Below are 20,031 nucleotides of genomic sequence, written 5' to 3' on the forward strand. Positions count from 1 at the left end.
TTATGTGTAATTGTTCACTCACGGCAATTTAGTGAGAACAAATAAGGAGTCTTAAACAACAGCAACTTCATTTGCTAATGTCTAATTAATGCAATAAACATCCTGCTAACAAATGAACACATTCCTTGTGATATTTACTACTAATTTCTTCGGGCCTCTGGGAGATATGAAACATCTGGACTTGATTCTTCTAAAGTGCACAACAGATAGGTCATTAAACCTTGTGGTAAGCCGTTTAATTCCTCCTAGAATTCTTAGACTTATAAGTGATTGTTTATTACAATAATAGCCTCTTACTACAGAGTTTCCTCAGTCCTGATTAAGAATAATAATTTTAAAAATCTCCTCAGTATACCTTCCATTGCTCATTAGTCCTCCATCTCCTCTTTGAAATGTAACTGTAAAAAAAAAAGAAACATACACAAGTAGTCAATATTAATTATGATTAATAACAACTACATATTGGCCCTTAGTTTAGAGCTGAAACCTCTGGGAATTTTAACAAAATATAATTAACATAATTGTACAGAGAATAAGAAGCAGTGGTTTGGCCTAAAGCAAAGCTATCATTTGCTCCATCTTTAATAAGACATTAAAAAATTCCTCAAGCCAAACATATGGTTAAGTCAAAGGGGCAATTTTTATTTGGGTGTCAATTGGTATATACATGGTATTGGAAGATCGACATGCAATAACGGGGAATTATCAAATCATGACTTTTAATGTTAACATATAGGTGTCCTAATCAGAGGGCATAATGCAAAATGCACATAGTAAAAACTGAAACAGGATAGTCCAAACAGATAATATCCTTCCAATGAAACAAGTGAAAGTACTGATTGACAACACATTCCTCCCCATCACAGGTCCTTTTAGGGACACTGAGAAGCACTATGAGTTGAAATACTATAATTACAAAGACATGAACTGTAATGAATAGAGAATACATAATGTATTGGGTGCTTTGTTTCATTAGCCAACTCTTACAAAAATGAAACTTTCAAATAATTGATACTGAATATATTCCAATTATATGTAATGATTACAAAACTTAAGTCCTTTTTAAAGCTGTGGAACTTATTAGCAATATCAACAAGCATCCAGGAGGGCCACAGCTGAAGAATCCACTCCCTCTGGTCACTAGATTCCATTCTACAAAGCTAACAACATGAAAGTGGGTTTCAAGGATTGGCCAAAGAAGGTAAATATCAGTTTGGGTCCATCATCCTGTATCCAAAACCTTTGCAGCTAAATTTATTTGGAATTCAAAATGCTTCAGATCTGAGATAGGTAATATGATGCATACTGCAGAGAGGGTCCAAGGCAGCAAATGTATTTAAAATTATTGTTTTTGCAATGAGATGTGAATATTCATGATTAGTGGAAAAAAGTCTATAAATAACTTCATAGTATTTTGAACCAAATTTTGCCACTAAATTACTTAACTAGAAAATCATTGGGAAAAAAAAATTGGTGTTTAGAAGTTTATGGATTGCAAAATTGCAATTCTGACCAAAATTAGTATGGATCAGCTAAACCAATCCCTGGGGATGAAGGCAAAAATACTATTTCACAGATGTGAATCCAACATATCCTATCTTTGGAAGATACTGATTAGATTTACTGTGATTACTTGGTGAGCAAAAGTAAAAATAAAATTCTATGAATTGATTCATATTTTTAATAAACTAAGGTCATATTGCTACTTAAAGTGCACACATAGTAAATACTTTCTCATTTGGATAATCTCTCCATCATTCACCTGTTTCTCAAGTTTGAGCTAATAAATATCATCACTCTTTGGATCTTATAACTTTCTAAATGTAGTTCCCCAATCCCTTCCCTAAGGTCATCTAAGGATATATCTCTCATGGCATCATAATTAGGCAATAAGATGGCTAAGGTTCTTTCAGGAATTCATGAAGCGGTGCTTTCAGAAACATCTTGGCACCAAAAAGTACACTGCCTTATCAAGTTTTTAGGTAACCTGTCAAGTGAATTATAAAACAATCTTGACATAACCTTTGTACCTGCCCAGGACTGGCTATGGACAGCTCCTTGGAGAAAATAAAAGAACACTGATCACTAAGCTGCTTCCTGATGGACTCAAGTGTTGGGAATCAACAATCAGCAGTGTATCCACACCACACTGGGTCCCTTTAATAACTGCTTTTAACAACAGCAATAAAAAATTGATCTGAAAAAATTATTGATAAAAATGAGCACTGGTGGTATTAAATAAAGGCCTGATTAGGAGGAAAAAACACAAAATGTGAAAACAGTACAGCTAATTAGCTTTCTATCTGATGTGATTTCCTAGTTATGTGGATTTTTAATGGACTATCAAGTGATTGTTTTACTCTGGTAAAAGAGAGCTAAGATAATGCTGTGAATATCATTGTGAATATGCAAATCAGCAGGTACTGATGGGCTACACCTCCAAATGTGCTGCTTAGGAGACACATGGGGAGAAGCTGAGCACTTCTCTCTAACTTAGATGCTCTTTTTCCTCACCCAAATTTTCTGTTACTGTCAGAGCAATAAATGATATTAGAGAAAAAGAGGCCAACTGAAGCAGAAGCACGGAAATTAAGTTGTATTTAACTTCATGTACTTACCAATGGTTAATTTTTCATAAACTGTAAATTTTAAAGTATTATGATGCAGCACTGAAAATCTTATCCAAAAGATATCATTCAAATGGCTAATAAGCACATGACAAGATGCTCAACATCAGTAATCATTAGGGAAATGCAAATCAAAACTATTGGGTTGGCCAAAATTTCATTCAGATCTTACGGAAAAACCCAAGCAAAATTTTTGGCCAACCCAATACAATGTGCTGTTACTTCACACCTATTAGGTTGGCTGCTATGCAAGAAACACAAAATAAGCATTAACAAGAATGTGGAGGAACTGAAACCCTTGTGCACTGTTGGTGGAAGGTAAAATGGTGTAGCCATAGTTGAAAACAGTATGTTGGTTCCTCAAAAAATTAAAAATAGAATTACCATAAGATCCATCAATTCCATTTCCAGAGGAATTGAAAGCAGGGTCTCAAAGAGCTACTTGTACATCCATGTTCATTGTAACATTATTCATAGTAGCTATGGAAGCAAACCAAGCATCCAGTGATGGATGAATGGATAAGCAAAGTGTACATATAGACACAATGGAACATTATTCAGCCTTGAAAAGGAAGGATTTTCTGAAATATGCTAAAACTTTGGTGTACCTTGAGGACATTATGCTAAGTGAAATAAGCCAGTCACAAAAAGATAAATACTGTATGAGTCCACTTATATGAGGTACTTAGAGTAGTCAAAAATCATAGAGACAGAAAGTAGAATGGTGGTTGTGAGGGGCTGGGGGGAGGGGGTAATAGGGAGTTATTGTTTACTGGATATAGATTTTCAGTTTTAGAAGATGAAAAAGATTTATGGATATGGATGGTGGTGATGGTTGCACATCATGAATGTATTTAATGCCACTGAATTGTACACTTAAAAATGGTCTAGATAGTAAGTTTTATGTAATGTTTATTTTACCACAATAAAAAATTGAAAAAAAAATGTATCAAGTTAATTTACAGCTGTGTTAGAGTATGGACTCTATGGTATGGTCCATATTTACCAAATGAGAATTAAATGTTGTGAATAAAAGAATTTAAATTTCAAAACTTTCAAGACATATCTATTTCCTATTTGTATTCCAAATCATTAAACTGTTTTCAAATGGTTCTAGACTGCTGAAAGACTGTCAAAATATTTCATAAAGACATTTATCTTTGTACCTCTGCATACCAACTATACAAAGGCAAAAATACACAGTCATTATGTAAATACATAATTGACTTAAAATGGTCCATGGATACAATTTGATATACGTGAGAATCTTCAATTTTGTATGTTTCTATCAGGAGAGAAAAACAACAACAAAAAACAATACCTTTACTTAATAAGGTTGATTAGTTGTCTTTTTAAAGCAAGGTAAAGAGAGAGAACACTTTTTCGAGTATCCTTTTCTTCCCATGCTCCAAAACTTTTAGATTTGTTCCATTTTGAAAAGTAGACCAAAAATAACTGAGTTCTATTAGACCATGAGATTAAAAGCAGACTAGAAATAAGGATGAACAATTAGAACTCCTAAAATGGAAGTCATATTTGATGTTTTGATCAGCATTTTTTGTGTGTGCAGAGAGAGAAAAACATAAAAATAAATGCCACAGCAAAGTGAAAGCTGTTTTGAGGTAGCTCTCATCTCAGAGATGTTGAACTACCTTAAAGCTGAAAGCAAGAGGTTGGGGAGGGTAGGTGGTTGGACAATCTTGCTCTAGTCACAATTTTGATAATCACAGTGTGGTAACTTTGTGCTTATCAGAATTAAATTTGAAATAAGTGTGACTCTTTACCAGGAGTTTCTGCTAGCATCTAAAATTAAGAATTTTCAAGGGAGCAACATAGAGTTTTTATTGCTAAAACTGACTGACTAGTGCTAAGGTTTCCAAAAAGCTCTATAGGCACCACAATCTTAAATGTTTTAGAATTGCATTAAATATTCTGAATTTATTGCAATATTTATAAAAGATATAAGGTAAAGAGATTTTGCAAGTTCATATCATACACAAAGTACCTCTACTATTATCTGACAGGATTAATCCTAATCTCACGCTTTCTAGAATTGAGGGGGAAGGGAAACAGAGCTACGTGGTAAATTGACATTTTGAGGTAAGGAAGCTTTCAGAGTGCCTATCTCTAGTAGGCCAGGCCACATTTTCCTACTCCAAATGGAAACGTTAATGTTGCCAGCCAAGCCTCATTCCCTTCCCTGATAAGCTATTTCTCAACTATGAGTGTAGATTAATCCTCTTTTAATAAGCATTAACTCGAGCCCAGATAATCAGAGTATAAAAATTCCATCAAATCTTTTAGCTGTCTTAGGGTCATTTTGTCAAATAATTTCACCAACGGTTTAAAACCTATGCATGAAGTGTTTGGTATTTCATAATTTGCTCACTCATTAAATTATTTATATTTACTGAGTTTAATAAAATCTGTTCTCCTCAAAGGTAATATTCATAAAATAGAACTCACCCCTTTAAAAGTGAAAATATGTTTATTTTCATTAAAAAGTTGGTGACTTAAAAATTGTGAATAGAAATATGAACAACATAAGTTTGAAAAGAATTGTGTAGCCTTCATGAAGATTATAATACAATATATAGACTCTTCATGAAGGTTGCATGGCTTTTATTCAAACTTATGTCATTCACTTTTCTATTCACAAATACCGTTAATACATATAATCAAACATTCACTCTAGATTCAAAATCACCTAGTATTTTCTGCCTAAATATGTTTACAATTCTATTTCACCCGGTAATTCAGGTAGTGAATTCTTTTGGCAGTCAGGCACCTTACATGCAGTGACAAGCAGACTGTTAGTGTTCAATGAAGATTAAGATAAATAACACTGCATGTTACTCTAGAAAAATATAAAATGATTTCATGTAGAATATGAGATATGAGGGTACCTTTCTCATTCCAGCTGCCCTTCTTTGAGCCACGAGCAAACCTGTCGTGCGTGCTTGTGTCTGAAGAATTTAAATAAAGAATAAATAGGAAAAAATTGAATAGGAAGTTAGTGTGTAATTTTGCCCTGGGGAAATCTCCAAGTTCTTCTGTGTAAAGAAGCAAAACACGTTCAGGCCAAATTCTCCTCTCAGATCATTTAAGTGTATAAGTTTACATTTGATTCTTGATAGTTGCTTTTACAATCTAAGGTGCTAATCCACTAGTGTTCTATGATCAATATGTTAAATTCTCTGAAACATAAGAAAAATATCAACACTGAGTAGCATGTCATTTTTTTTACCTTCCTTTTAAGCATTCAAATATAATTTTCCACATGGAGATGGAGAATCAAAGATTAGCCACAATAAAATCAGCGGGTGAGTTTTTGCCTGTACAGAGTGAGTGGAAAGTATCCTGCCGAAAGTTAGATTCTCCACTCTGCAAGTTACTTCTTCTCCCCACTAGTTAAAATCTTCCCTCTGGTGGTTAAAATCTACCTGTGATGGTTAGGAAGACTTGGAATGAAGTAGGAAAAAGCAAGTGCTGAAATCAAATTTTACCTGCTTTTCAATTCTACTTAGGATCAGTCTAGCGTTATTAAAATGCATGTTTCTCAATTTACATCAATTGCAGCAGATTTTAAGTATAATCCAAGATCACATTTGGGGTTTGAAATAAATGAAGACATTTTTTGTTATAAATTAATTTAAATACCGATCCCAAAGTAGACTTTCATTTATTTGGAAAAAAATGTTATTGCTATCATAAATCAATAAGAAAATTTTGAAACTATATAGATATTACCATGTAGTAAAAAGTGGAAACATTAGACTTTTCGTTTTGTGAGTAAAATTACATTGCTTTAATGTTACTGGGTTTAATTTTCATACTTGTTAAATTATAAGATTTCCAGAGAAATTTTTATGAAAACCAAAAATAAACAGAACTAGTACACACAGACAATTTTCTCTATAATTTTTATAAAACACTTCGGAGAAAAATATCCCTGTACGAAATCCCTGTGCTCTTAAAATGGATCGTTAGCTCATGTATGAAATGTCAGAAATTTAAACATAGGATAAATACATACTACACTAATCATTCCTATTTAAAATCCTCATATTCTCAAGAATATAAACATTCCAGGAGGTGGAGGATAGGATATTTATGGAGGAAAATGTGTAGAGAATATCACCAGGTCAGATATGCAATGCTAAGTACCTGTGGTTTGGATTTTCATCTGCTTCTCACCTAGAAGAGAACAGCAGTTGCTGGAAGGCAAATTACCAGCTGAAGGTGAATCCATTCTGAGAGTCAGCCATCTATCAATTAAGTATAAAGGTTCAGAAAGGCTGCTCTGTGGCTTGGCCTTATTCCAAAATATCTGAAGTGCATAGCACCTTCCAAGTTAGCAGTTCTTCTACAAGCAGATGGGTATCAATCACAATGAGAATTGATAATAGGAAATGTACTATTCTTGTCAAGCTCAAAGACCAACAGATATTTTCAAATTAAATGCATAGGTTTTGCAAAGAACTGCTGTTTAAAAAAAAGAAGAAAAAAGGCTATCTGACATAATTTTACTAAAAACATAAACTACTAATTACGAGACCTATGCTATTTTGAAGGAGTGAGTGAATCAAGATGTATGGAGGGTAAAAATGCAACACTCCAAACGTGGCATCTTAGAACTTTGTACTGAAGTGGCTAGCACAGTCAATCTTTTATTATTTTCACTAAAGCCAAGCAATGAGATAAACATAAAAATAGTCCTTGAATTAAATCATTCTTCCTTATTTCTCATGTGATTTATATGAGCGTGTCACAGAGACAAAATGGAACGTGGTGATTGACTAAACAGACAGGTTGACGGACAATACCTTCAGGGAACGAAAGCAGAGGACTGGACTGCAAAACAAGAAGTTACGTTAAAGTATCATTAATGTTCATGACTCTGACACTCAGCAGTTATTGCCCAGCATCCCTTTCCAGGAAGAATCCCTCACTGGTAGGGTGATAGAGCACTCAGATGGCAAAGCGTAAGGAAGCAGGCATCAGCAACCAATGAGAAATGAGAATGGCAGAGCAATAGCAAGTCACAAAGCATGAAAGCCCCTTTTCAATGGATACATTATACTACCTTCTCTAGTCCTGGGAATTTGTTCTAACCAGTAACTAATAAACTTTATTTTCACAAAATATAGACATGAGCCACAGTGTGATCGTCAAATGATCGTATTTAAATGCTATCGAATAACAAGAAAGACAACCAAGTGGGTGCTATTCCTTTCATTTTGAACTATTCTCAGAAGCTCAGACACCTACAAGCTACAGCAGTGGATAAACTTAATAAGAATTGAAGCCTCTGTCAAAGTCACTTAAGACATTTATGCTTCTTACTAAAGTAAAAATTAGAAATAGAAGATAAAGAAAATATCTCAAAAATTTTTAAATATTTGTAGGACGATGGTAAATTAAAATTGTTCCCTTGTAAATTCTACACAAAGTGTGAAATACTGTGAGACAATTTCTTTTGATGATCATTGTTAGAGAAAGTACTTAAAATGCATTGCAATTTAAACTGTAATTGAATATTGCTTCAGTATTGAGTTCATTTTTCAATCGCTGACTTGATAATTTTCTCTCTCTCTTCCTTGCAAGTATTTTGAAGGCCATAATTTTGGACATCCTTAAAATTCCTGTTCTTGATTCTAAGAAGAAAACATTTTTGCGAACAAGTAGAACACCAACGGTCTTCTTTTTCTTCTTCTGCTTCTTTTGCTTCTTCTTTTTCTTCCTTCTAAAATGCCTATTGGTCACTTTGAAATAGACATCCTATTTAAGTGACTAGTAAATCACTTAATTCATGCCTCATCAGTCTCAACAATCCTGGTGAGATTTTTTTTGCTTCGTTTCTATTTTCCATCTGAGACACAGTTTGTATTGTAATCTGTATTATGAAATACAAAGAACTACATTTCAAGTCTTTTCTCTTTTTTTCTGAGCATTTTAGGAATGCTCTTGCTTAAATCCACTTTTCAAACAACGGAGTCATAGCATGCAAAGTCTGTGTATGCGTGTGTGTGTGTGTGTGTGTGTGTGGGTGTGTGTTGAACTAGTTGAGAAAAATGTCTAAGCAATTTATCAGTGTGCATTCTTCTTATGCTTCCTTGGAGATACAAGCAAAAAGATTGCCTTATGGTCATAATGTGATATGGTGAAGAGCAGTGCATTAAAGCATGTTGTTTGTTTAAATCAAGCCAAAAACATCCATTCATTCACTCAGTTATTCCATTCTGTTCCTTCCCTTGAATTTTGTCATATTCCTAAAGATAAGACATTTTTTTAGCTGGAAATATCCTCTTACCGGCATAATTACTGAGTCCCTTTCTCTTCTTTCTTCGCCAATACAACCAGATGCTAAAACCCATCAGAATTACCCAGCAGGCACCACCAATACCAGCTATAAAAGCTGGTTGCTTCACAACATCAGTGATTTGCTCAGTTATGCTGTTATTGTTTTCAGTAATGACAACTTCATTCCTTCCCCCTATGGAAGAAACAATAGTGTTACTGTTAGTAAATATTAAGACAAAAAACCCCACAAAAATACATATATGGTATGCCAAAGGCACAGAAGATTAGAACATTCTTTGAAGCAGGTAATATTTGTTGTGTCCTGAGCCTGTCACAATTTATTGGTAAGCATATTTTGTAAGTTTCAGAAAAATAATCAAATCATAAGTTTGAAATGTGATTAAGAACATTGCTCCCTTGTGTTTTGTTTTGCTGTGGACAGATTCAGAACCACTTCTTGATTTATTGCCTCATAAATAAGTACTAAAACAAGTGCTGTGAGCTGAAATAGTAGTAACCTTTCTTCAGGTAGGTAAAGCGTTTTGTAATATAATTCTCATTTTTTAAAAAAAGGCAACTACAACATTTAACGCAAGGTATTTGAAAATTACCTTCCCCCTATAGCACTGCCTAAATACAAATATTCAAAATATTGCTCTTAATATTCTACCAAAGGTCTTACTTTGATCAAACATACTTTAATTTTCTGGAAGGTATTAAAATTACTATATTAAACAATGACAATTATGTAAACATCTTTTCATAGAGATTAGTATCTACAGTTAAAATGTCACGAAAAGATAAAATTCCTAAATGCCCTTAAAGTATTTGAAACTAATTTGAAAATCCACTTGAAAGTTGGATACAAAACAACTTGAATATTAATTCTAAGGTCTATGTAACAAAAACATACATTTAAATCTGGACTAAGATTATTCTAGAAGTAGTCATGTTTCTGACAATTTAGCCCTCTTGGAGGTAATAAAGAAAATCTCAATCCACATTTTTAAACAGGTTTAAAACTCATGGAATCATAATATCACTGAAGAGCAAAGATTTATGTGTTTATTTAACAGATGAATGAATTCAGACACTGGAAATTAAGTGATTTCTTATGTTAATGTCATATCTCATTAGTAACTAATCCAATACTTAAAAAATAAATTGTAAGCAAAATATAAATGGCAAATTTCAGCATATCACATCACAGGAATGTGTAATTCTCATTGTTTTGGTTATCATGGCACTGTAATATATTAGAAAGTTCAAGGTCTTTGAAGTTCCACATTTGAGTATCATCTCTGCCACTTACTAGCTAAGTAAGCAGTGAGCTTATGTAGGGCAGTTAATCTTCTGGAATCCCTGTTTCTGTTAGTTGGCAACAGTACTGTCTATTTCATTTAATTGGGAGGATTAATTGAGACGATGTGTGTAAAGAGGTTAATAGGAACACAGTAATTATAGCCCATGTAAGGCTAAGAGTTACTTTAAGGGCCACTCAGGTAGGAATACAAGTTGTAAATTATCTAGATGTGAGAGTCCTGCAAACAATAGGTGACTTGTTTACCAAGGTTTCACCTTTCTTCCAGGGCAGAAAAGTAGCCTATATTCCCCAGCCTCCCTTGTAGTTGAGTACGACAAAGTGACTGAATATTTGCCAATTGTACACAGGCAGATGCATACTACCTCCGGAGCTGACAATACGTCACACTCTCTTTCCTAGCATGTTGGATAGAAACGAGGGATCTGCGGCAGGATGCTGACCATCTAAGACAGTGGTCCCCAACCTTTTGGGCACCAGGGACCGGTTTCGTGGAAGACAGTTTTCCACGGGCAGGCGTGGAGGAGGGGAGAAGGTTCAGGCGGTAATGCGAGTGACGGGCAGATGAAGCTTGCCCGCCCGCCTCTCACTTCCTGCTCTGCGATAAGTGGCCCAGGGGATGGGGACCCCTGCTCTAAGAGACGTAGAGCCACTGATGGAAGGAGCCAAGTTCCGTGAAAAATTTTATGGCGTAGAAACCCCATTCTCCATTCTGCTGACTCATATTAGACTGGGCTATGAATAAGAAAGAAACTTTTACTTTGTTAAGGCAATCAGTATGCCCACTTGTTTGTTACAGCTGCTAGCATTTTTTATAGTCTAATATTCCATTCCTGAAACGTCTTTTGTGTTAATTTCCAGATTTAAAAACCAGCTTCACTTATGTAGTGAAGCTGGTTCATTTTCCTAATCTATCTGCTCTTAGTTACTATACATATAAACAGTAAAAAATGCATTTAAAATGAGCTCATATTTTCAACTTGAGACATATCAATACATATATCTGGCGATTGTGCTAAACACTAGGAGTTACTAAAAAGAAAACACCTTATAGCACAAACAGAAAAGAAAATTCGTCCTTCATTTGTGTAAAAGATCCATAAAATGTCTTATTGAATATAGTGAAATATTTATCTATGTTACCCAAAGTGTATGAGTATTTCTTGTGCTGCTAGTATTTTTAAAACAATGTTGTCAGTTGGACTAATTAGAGCACAGACATGGGATGTGTGTGACCTGTAACACTCCATTGTTCTTTCAGACACAAAAATATAATGAAATATAATGTCTTCCTCCCACTGGAGAGTAATGAAGAACAAAACTAATTTGTTGGACTAAAAATTAATTAGACACATCAGATTCAATTGTACCTATTACTGTGAAAGTTTGCAGTTGTTCCACATATTATTACCAACTATGTAAGGTAAGCGTGAAATAGGCAAATGATTAAAGAAACAATAGGTATATTACTAAGCAAGATTACTGAGAATTTTAAGTCAATGTAATTTTGTTATATGACATGCTGTTTGATGCTTATATATATAAATGTATTTGGTTGTATTTGTGTGTGTGTAATTGAAAACATATAAAATTATGGATATTTTGATGTAAAAGTCACCTTACTAGTGGAGACAGCAAATAAAAGAACAATACTACTTTTAAGTCTGCGTAAGGCTATTTATTATATTTATACAAATTTTAATTAAAGGTCCCTTAATGTAACTTTTTGGAATAAAAACTAAGCTGAGAAGGAATAGATGAAACAGTACATTGTCTGGCATAAGACAAATCTAAAATTATCAGCCATAAATTACATCAAATGCCAATACATGATTTAATTAAAGCAAAGGGGAAATGAGGAAGAGCTTGAGTCACTTCAAGCGCTGTTTCCAGTACTGAATAGACAATAGGGAAAGCATAAATTGAAAGAGAAAAGGAGATTAGCCATCACTAAATCACTTTTCAACTAAGGAATAACAGTTGTGTAGATAAGGTTATCAGACAAGATGTTAAGGTAGATATGCAGGGGTAATTAAAGAAACAATTAAAGGCTTCTTCAGTACAACAGTAGATATTAAAAAGAAATAAATCTCTCGAGGACAAATAGCCTTTTCCAGGTTAAATTGTGCTTGTGTGTGTGTGTGTGTGTGTGTGTGTGTTTATTTCAAGTAGTACAATTCTATTTTCTATAATTATGTCTTGGATATTGTGTATTCTAACTACATGAAAAGGAGATAGAAATATTACTTATTAGATTATTTTTTATTTCATAGAAAAATTTGAAAAGTATGATACATAAACAAATTAAAAGGCACTCATTATCCACTTGATCACTCAGTCTTTTTAAAATAATACAAGTTAAGCAAAACTTTCCATTTGATTTAAAATAACCTTAGTTAACATTATTATTTTAAGTTACCATACAATTGTTTATTCTTAACTGTCATGACATGAACTTGGGGAAATGGTATTACCGCAATTTTTACTTGCCTCCAAATACAATAAATCCCCCAAATATTGTGAAGCAAATAGGTAGCTACTACAAACCAAAATCAAAACCAAAACAAACCAACTTTTCCATACTTGAAAATTATATTTATTACAAAAGATGACAGAAAAGAAAAAGAAAACATGAAAGGAAAATATAGATATTTGGTAATCCTACTGATCTTTGATTTAGAAAAATTACATTCAATCTTTTTCATATATATGCTAGAAGGGCAGTGAAAAAAAAAAAAAAAGCTTTGTTTACCTATCTAGGAGCTCTCATAGAAAGCTATACCTTTCAAACATGTTTCATATTTTTTAAGTGAAAAATTACTGCCTTATTTCTAAATAACATAAATATTCTAAATATTATTTAGAAAATATGTAGAAATAAGAATAAGTTCATCTATATCTGTTAAATCCTTTTGGGTGTACCTGTATTTCTTTCTTATTCCAATTTATTTTAGAAAATCTCAGAAGGGCAAGATTATAGGTTTCCCTCAGGTTAAGAAATTAATTCAGTTTGTATGACTAATTAAGAAAGGGAAGGCAATTTAAAGAAAAGTTAATACTATAACTTTTTAAATGTTTTTAATATATAAAAGAAAGAATACTTGGGGAATCTAAAAAATTTTAACATGACGACTGAATATTAAATCTCTTCATTATACAATAAATACATTGTAAAAAGAAACAATTTCCCAGAATTTGGTAGTATGTTCTATGTGCATATTTTAGAAAATAAACAGAAAAGAATGCAAATGGCACATTGGCTTATATGAAACTCTGGACAAGTATTTTTAAAATATATAAACTCTAGGAAGAATATTTAAAAAGATAAAGACACCGACAAACAAATAAAATCAGGGTAAACTGAAGGGATTTGCCTTTTGAAAGAATAAAACCACTCAAGAAAAAAAAAAATCTGCATTTATGAGGCTTTCTACCCCCTTAGAGAGCTCAATCCATGCAGCACTAGGGAGCCAGAACTCAAGTTGAAAATCTCAGTCTTATTTCTAGGAGGTGTCAGAAGATAGCCTTAAGAGCTGCCAGTGTGACAAAAAATTAAGGGAGAAACCACGTGAAAGAGGGAGAGACAGGAGAGTGATGTTCTCAAACCTGTGTATAAATTCTCCCTCAGTACTAGTGTGAACCCTGAATTGTGCATGCAGAAGGATGATTTCAAGGATCTGGTGAAACTCAAAAGGTAAAAGGCTGCAAAGACTGAGCAGACTCTCTCACTGCAGAGAAGATTGTGTTTGAAGTTTAAATTCCATCAAGTTAGGCAGACCAGATAAATATATTAGGCTTTTCACTGAAAGTCCACGAGCACTATGCCTTTTAGAAGTAAAAATTAAACTGAGGTTTTGCCTGAAGAATATTGTCAAAACGTAAATAGTCCATACTAACAATATGTAAAAACCAAGCCACCACAAGATCAAGATGATCAGCCAGTAACATAACTGCCTCTAAGGAAAAAAACACAACATTCTTCAGAAGATCACAAAATTGTATAGTATGTTTTCTGCAATGTCCAGTATATAGTAAAAAATTACCAGGCATGCAAAAACAAGCACAACAATAATAACAACCACAATAGCAAAAATGAGGAAAAGATAACCCAAGATCAAGAGGAATAGTAATCAATAGAAATAGACCATGAGATGACATGGATGTTGAAATTAGGAGGAAAGGACTTTCAAGCAGCTATTACAATATGTTCATTAATTTAAAATAATAGAGTCCTAATGAATGAACACATGGGGAATTTCAGAGGGAAATGAAAAATGTAAAAGAGAACAAATGGAATTTGTATTATATAAACTGAATAATTCACTGGATGCTTCCACTTCTGCCCATGAAGGAATAAAAGGAATGAGACATGCAATCCCACCATAAACAAGGAAAACCTAGGCAAAATATGTGAAACAAAAGGACAGAACTATGAGAAAAAAGGAAATAAACAAAGGGAATATCTTACGATATTCATATCTTTCTATCTGGAGACAGTTTCTAAAACGTGATGCAATGAAGGGGAGTCCAAAAATGGCTGAATAGCATTACTGAGTTAAAGAGACAGTAAAACTCAGGCAGACTCAAGGACTGAATTTAAGGAACAGACTATCAGATAAAGGTGGGTAATATAAAATATTTTTTCTTAGTTTTAATTTATTTGAAAGATAGTTGATTGTTTAGAGCAAAATCAATAATAATACTTTCGTTTGTGTATTGGTTTTTATTACATGTGCAGGAGTAAAAGGTAAAACAATAGCAAAAAGCTTGAAAGGGAGGAAAATGGAATTATATTTTCTAAGATCCATATAGCATAGGCTAATCCTAGAGTAATCATTACAAAAATAAGTATACTTAATGATTCAACAGTGAACATAAAATATTATACAGGGAGTCATTTTATTCATCCAAAAGAAATCAGTAAATTAGGAAAATAGGAACAAAGTCATAAAAAAAATAAATAGCAGAAGGGTAATTCTAAGCTCCAAAACATCAATGATCACATTAAAGATAATAAACACTCCAATTAAAAGGCAAAGATTATCATGTTGGATAAAAAATAAGGCCTAACAATATGCAATTTAAATAATAGAAATGTGCATTAAATACAAAGACATAGGAGTTAAAATAAAAGGATAAAAAAAATCACAAAACGCAAACACTTACACGGGTGTACTAACATCAGACAGAGTAAGTTCCAAGACAAAGAATCTTACGAGGAAATAAAGTGAGGCATTTCATAATGAAAAAGCATAAGTTCATTAAGAAGCTATAACACTCTTAAAATATACTCAGTTAAAACAGAGTAGCAAAATACATGAAACAAAAACTTATAAACAAAAAGGAGAAATATACAAATCTATAATTATAATAAATTGCCAGGCGCTTTTCTTATTAATTAAAAGAATGCATTAACAGAAAATAAGTAAGGACTTGAACAATACTACCAACTGATTTGACCTGACATTTATTGAACATTCCATTTCAAGATAGAAAAATAAAAATGAACATAGTTTTTAAATGCACAAGGCACACTCGCCAAAACGAAATTCTGGGCCATAAAATAAGTCTCCATATTTAAAAAGCTAAATTCATGTAAAATACACTCTCTGACCTCAGTGGAATTAAATTAGAAATCAGCAACAAAAAGCTATATGGAAAATACCAAAACATTTGGAAATTTAATAGCACATTTCCAAATAACTTCTGCAAAACCCAAAAATTTTTAGGGAAAGTGAAAAGTGTTTTCAACTTTATGATAAATGGAAACATAACACATCAAATTTGTAAGATTCAGCTGAAGTGCTTAGAGGGAAATTTATAACTTTAAATATTCGTATTAGAAAAGAAGAGAGGTCCAAATCATTGATATTAGTTTCTATCTTAAGAAGCAACATAAAAGTAAGCAGAAGAAAAAAATATCAGAAATCGCTTAATTAGAAAACAAATAAATAAAACTAACAAAGCCAAAATTTGTATGCTGAAAGGATTAATAAAATTGATAAATCCTTATCAAGATTAAAGTTGGAGAGAGGGAAGAGAGAGAGAGGGTAGGGGGCAACGAAAAAGAAGAGAGAGAGAGAGAGAGAGCATCAATCCACAGTACTTATGAATAAAAGAGATGGCATTACTACTCACCCTGCAAACATTACAATTAAAGGGATTACAAATGAGGAGATACTGCAAATAAACATGTGATAATAAATTCAACAATTTAGATGGATTAGACAAATTCATTGGTGGGCAAACACCAAAAATCCATTTACCACAACCAACAGAGAAGAAAAAAATATCTGAATAAATGTAAATTCATAACAATAAAAATAATTCACAAAGAAAACTCTAGGCACAGATATCATCATTGAATTCTAGAAGTATTTAAGGAAGAAATAGGACCAGGCCTACCAAGACTCTTACAGAATGTAGAAGAGGAAGGAATACTTCCCAACCCATTAAAGCTAGCCTCCCTGATTCCAAAACCTGACAAAGACATGAAAAGAAAACTACCGATCAATATCCCTCATGAACATAGATGCAAAATTCTTTACTAAATGTTAGCAAATCAGATCCAGTAGTATCTGTAAAAAGCATAATATATCCTGACCAAGTGGGATTTATCCCAAGAATGCCAGGTTTATTTACCTTTGAAACCATAGAATTTATCATATTAACACAAATAAGGAGAAAGAAAATAGATGATTATCTGAATACACTCAGAAAAAGTATTTTGCAACTATTAAAATAAGTGAGTGAAGTTAGTAAGGCCATAAGATAAAAGGGCAATACATAAAATTAAATTTATATATAACATAAAGTAGTTGAAAAAGGGAATTTTATAAATCCACTTATAATAGTGTAAAAAACATTAAATACTCAGGAAAAACTTTAACAAAACATATGTTAAGGCCATATGCTGAAAACTACAAAATATTGTTGAGAAAAATAAAGATAAATAATGGAGAGGTACATCAAGTTCCCACAGAGAAAGACTGACTATGAAAATGTTTAATCTTTCCAATTTGATGTATAGATTCACTGTATTTTTAAACATAAATATAATTTTTCCAACATAATTTTGTAGAAAAAAATTTTCCAAATTTTTTTTCCAACATAATTTTGTAGAAACTGACACGCTGATTTGAAAAGTATATGGAAAAGCAAAAGGTCTGGAATAGCCAAAAAAATTTTCGAGAAGAAAATGATGCAGTATTCACATTACCTGATTTCAGGACTTTCTATGAGCTATTAGTAATCAAGACACTGTGGTTTGGCATATGGATAGACATATAAACAAATGGAATAATACAGGGAATCCAGGAATGGATCCACGCATATATAGTTAACTGGAGAAAGGAAAGTTTTTTCAGTGAAAGATACCTATGCATTTTGATTTTACATATGGAAATAAATAAGCCTCAACCCTCAAATCACATGCAATTACTTTAAGATGAATTATAGACCTATGCATAAAAGCTAAAACTATAAAGCTTCTGGAAGAAAACATCTTTGCTATCTAGATGTAGGACATAGTTTCTTAGAAAGTACTAAACATGAAGGAAAAATTTGATAAATTATAGATCATGTAAATTGAAAACTTTTGCTCATCAAAAGACACTATCAAGAAAAGGACTAAGAAAGCCATAAATTGGGAGAAAATATTTGTGATACAATCTATGACAGATAATTTATATTGAAAATGTACAAATAACTCCTCTTAGTAACAAGAGACAAATGACACCATTTTTAAAAAGGCAAAGACTTGGAAATTTTACAAAAGAAAATATGTGAATGGCCAATAAGCACATGTGAAGTTGCTCAACATCATTAGTCATCAAAGAAAATTGAAGTTAAAGTGACAATGAGGGACTCTTACACTCACTGAAATGGTTAAAATGACAGATGGCAACATTAAACGGCAGTGAGGATGTAGAAAAACTGGAAGTCATATTCTTTCCCAATGAGAGTATAAAATTATACAATTTGAAAAAATATTTAGAGTTTCTTATAAAGTCAAACTACATCAGTGCTGTTACCCAGAAATTCCACTTCTAGGTAATTCTCCAAAAGAAATAAAAACATATGTCCTCAAAAAAACTTCTTACACATTCTCTCAAGAGAAAAGCAGAGAAACAAAATATGATACATTCACATGATTGAATACGTCTCAGAAATAAAACATATGAATTGCATAATACATCTATGGGAGAATCTCAAAACATTATGTTTAGTGAAAGAAGCCAGACACAAAATATTATATTCTGTATGATTCCATTTATATATATTTCAAGAAAAGTCAAACATAATCCATGGTGATAGGAAGCAATTTTCTGTAATGATGATAGTAGATTGAATAGGGATTTCTTCTTTGGGATAGTTTATTTGGATTACTAGTTTCTTTTGGCCTGTTTCTGGTTAATTTTTGACATTTTTCTGGCTAAGAGGAGGTATACAGATTTGAAACATAATGCGCCTTCTTCAGTAACTGCCTCATTTCCTATTGTATTTCAAAGGCATCAAAATTACAAATGAAACTATAGATTAAAAATAATTTTCAAACCAACTTTCAGCATGTACACTCTTAATGATTATGATTTTAAGAAGTTTGTGGAAATCCTAAGAGCATAAGCAATTGCTAAACATTTTGGTAGAAGCTCTAGTCAGTTTATTTGCCTATATGATGTGCGCATCTTATTACTCATTATTTACTGTATATCCACTGTTGGGACGTAGATTCAAAAAAATAATCTACTTTGTTACCAGTTGGCTGATTCTAAAACACATACCATATGGATTGGTACTCACCAATTATTATTGGCTGTGGCTCACTTTTTACTCCAACTCCTGCACTGGTACTAGCTGCAACCTCTACTCGGTATTGAATACCTGGGAATAATCCACCAATTATTACAGATCGAATGGCTGCATCCACAGTTTTGTTGATGTGGAATCGTGTTTCATTCCCCAGACACCAGATCTATAGAAATGTAAAGTGAATACCAAAAGAATACAAAATTATTTTTTCTGGTAATTAGTTCATTACAATTGATTAAATCTTTTAGTAGAGACCAATCTATTTTCTAGTCTTATAGAAGTATTTGTAAATGACATTTTCTAAAGCCTAATTTCTGCTGTTTATATATATACGTATGTATGTATATATATATGTGTGTGTGTGTGTGTGTGTGTGTGTGTGTATTAAAGAACAACAAAAGAAGCTAAAACTATGCAGCGTTTCTTTATATTTTACAATCAACACTGAAAGCTCATAGTACAATAATTCCCTCAACACCTCTGCAAGGTCTGGAAAGTGGTCCTTGATTGCAAATGGCATTTAGGTATGGATTAAAACACACAAATTCCTCTGCTTAATTTATTTATCAAGATTTATTAGGCAAAGAATTATTAAAAATATGGTGATTATGAGTTGTAGTATCCAAAGTATATAGGTCCATATCTAAGTAATTTATATTTCATTTAAGAAATTATTAACTTACACAGAAGTGGTTAACAAGATTAATTGACTAAAGTTATAGGTATTGACTGAGATAAAATTAAAGCCAATATTTACACTGACAGTAATAAATCTTAATATTGATCAAAACATATCTATACATACATACACATGCATGAGAACAGTGGTGGGAAGTGTTTAAACGCTGATGTGAGGGACGCTAGGCTTGTACTTCCAATAAGAATCAAATTTTAAGTCATACATTCTTTTAGGATATGGAAATCTGTTACTGTAAAATGTGTTATAAAAAATTCTACTGTGTATACTTA

The 20,031-nt window shown here is 32.6% G+C and overlaps 1 protein-coding gene across 1 annotated transcript in view; it reads right to left on the minus strand.

Moving 5' to 3' along the window:
* The window catches only part of ROBO2 (roundabout guidance receptor 2), a 573,165-nt gene that overhangs the window by 47,501 nt on the left and 505,633 nt on the right, over positions 1-20,031 (minus strand). The window contains exons 17-19 of the mRNA XM_007164107.2: positions 19,054-19,225; positions 8,941-9,123; positions 356-398 (exon numbers count right to left, since the gene is read on the minus strand). Coding sequence (XP_007164169.1) covers positions 356-398; positions 8,941-9,123; positions 19,054-19,225 — 398 coding nt within the window. The remainder of the gene's footprint in view (positions 1-355; positions 399-8,940; positions 9,124-19,053; positions 19,226-20,031) is intronic.

The sequence above is a fragment of the Balaenoptera acutorostrata genome, chromosome 4, assembly GCF_949987535.1.
Source record: "Balaenoptera acutorostrata chromosome 4, mBalAcu1.1, whole genome shotgun sequence".
Classification (NCBI taxonomy): Eukaryota; Metazoa; Chordata; class Mammalia; order Artiodactyla; family Balaenopteridae; genus Balaenoptera; species Balaenoptera acutorostrata.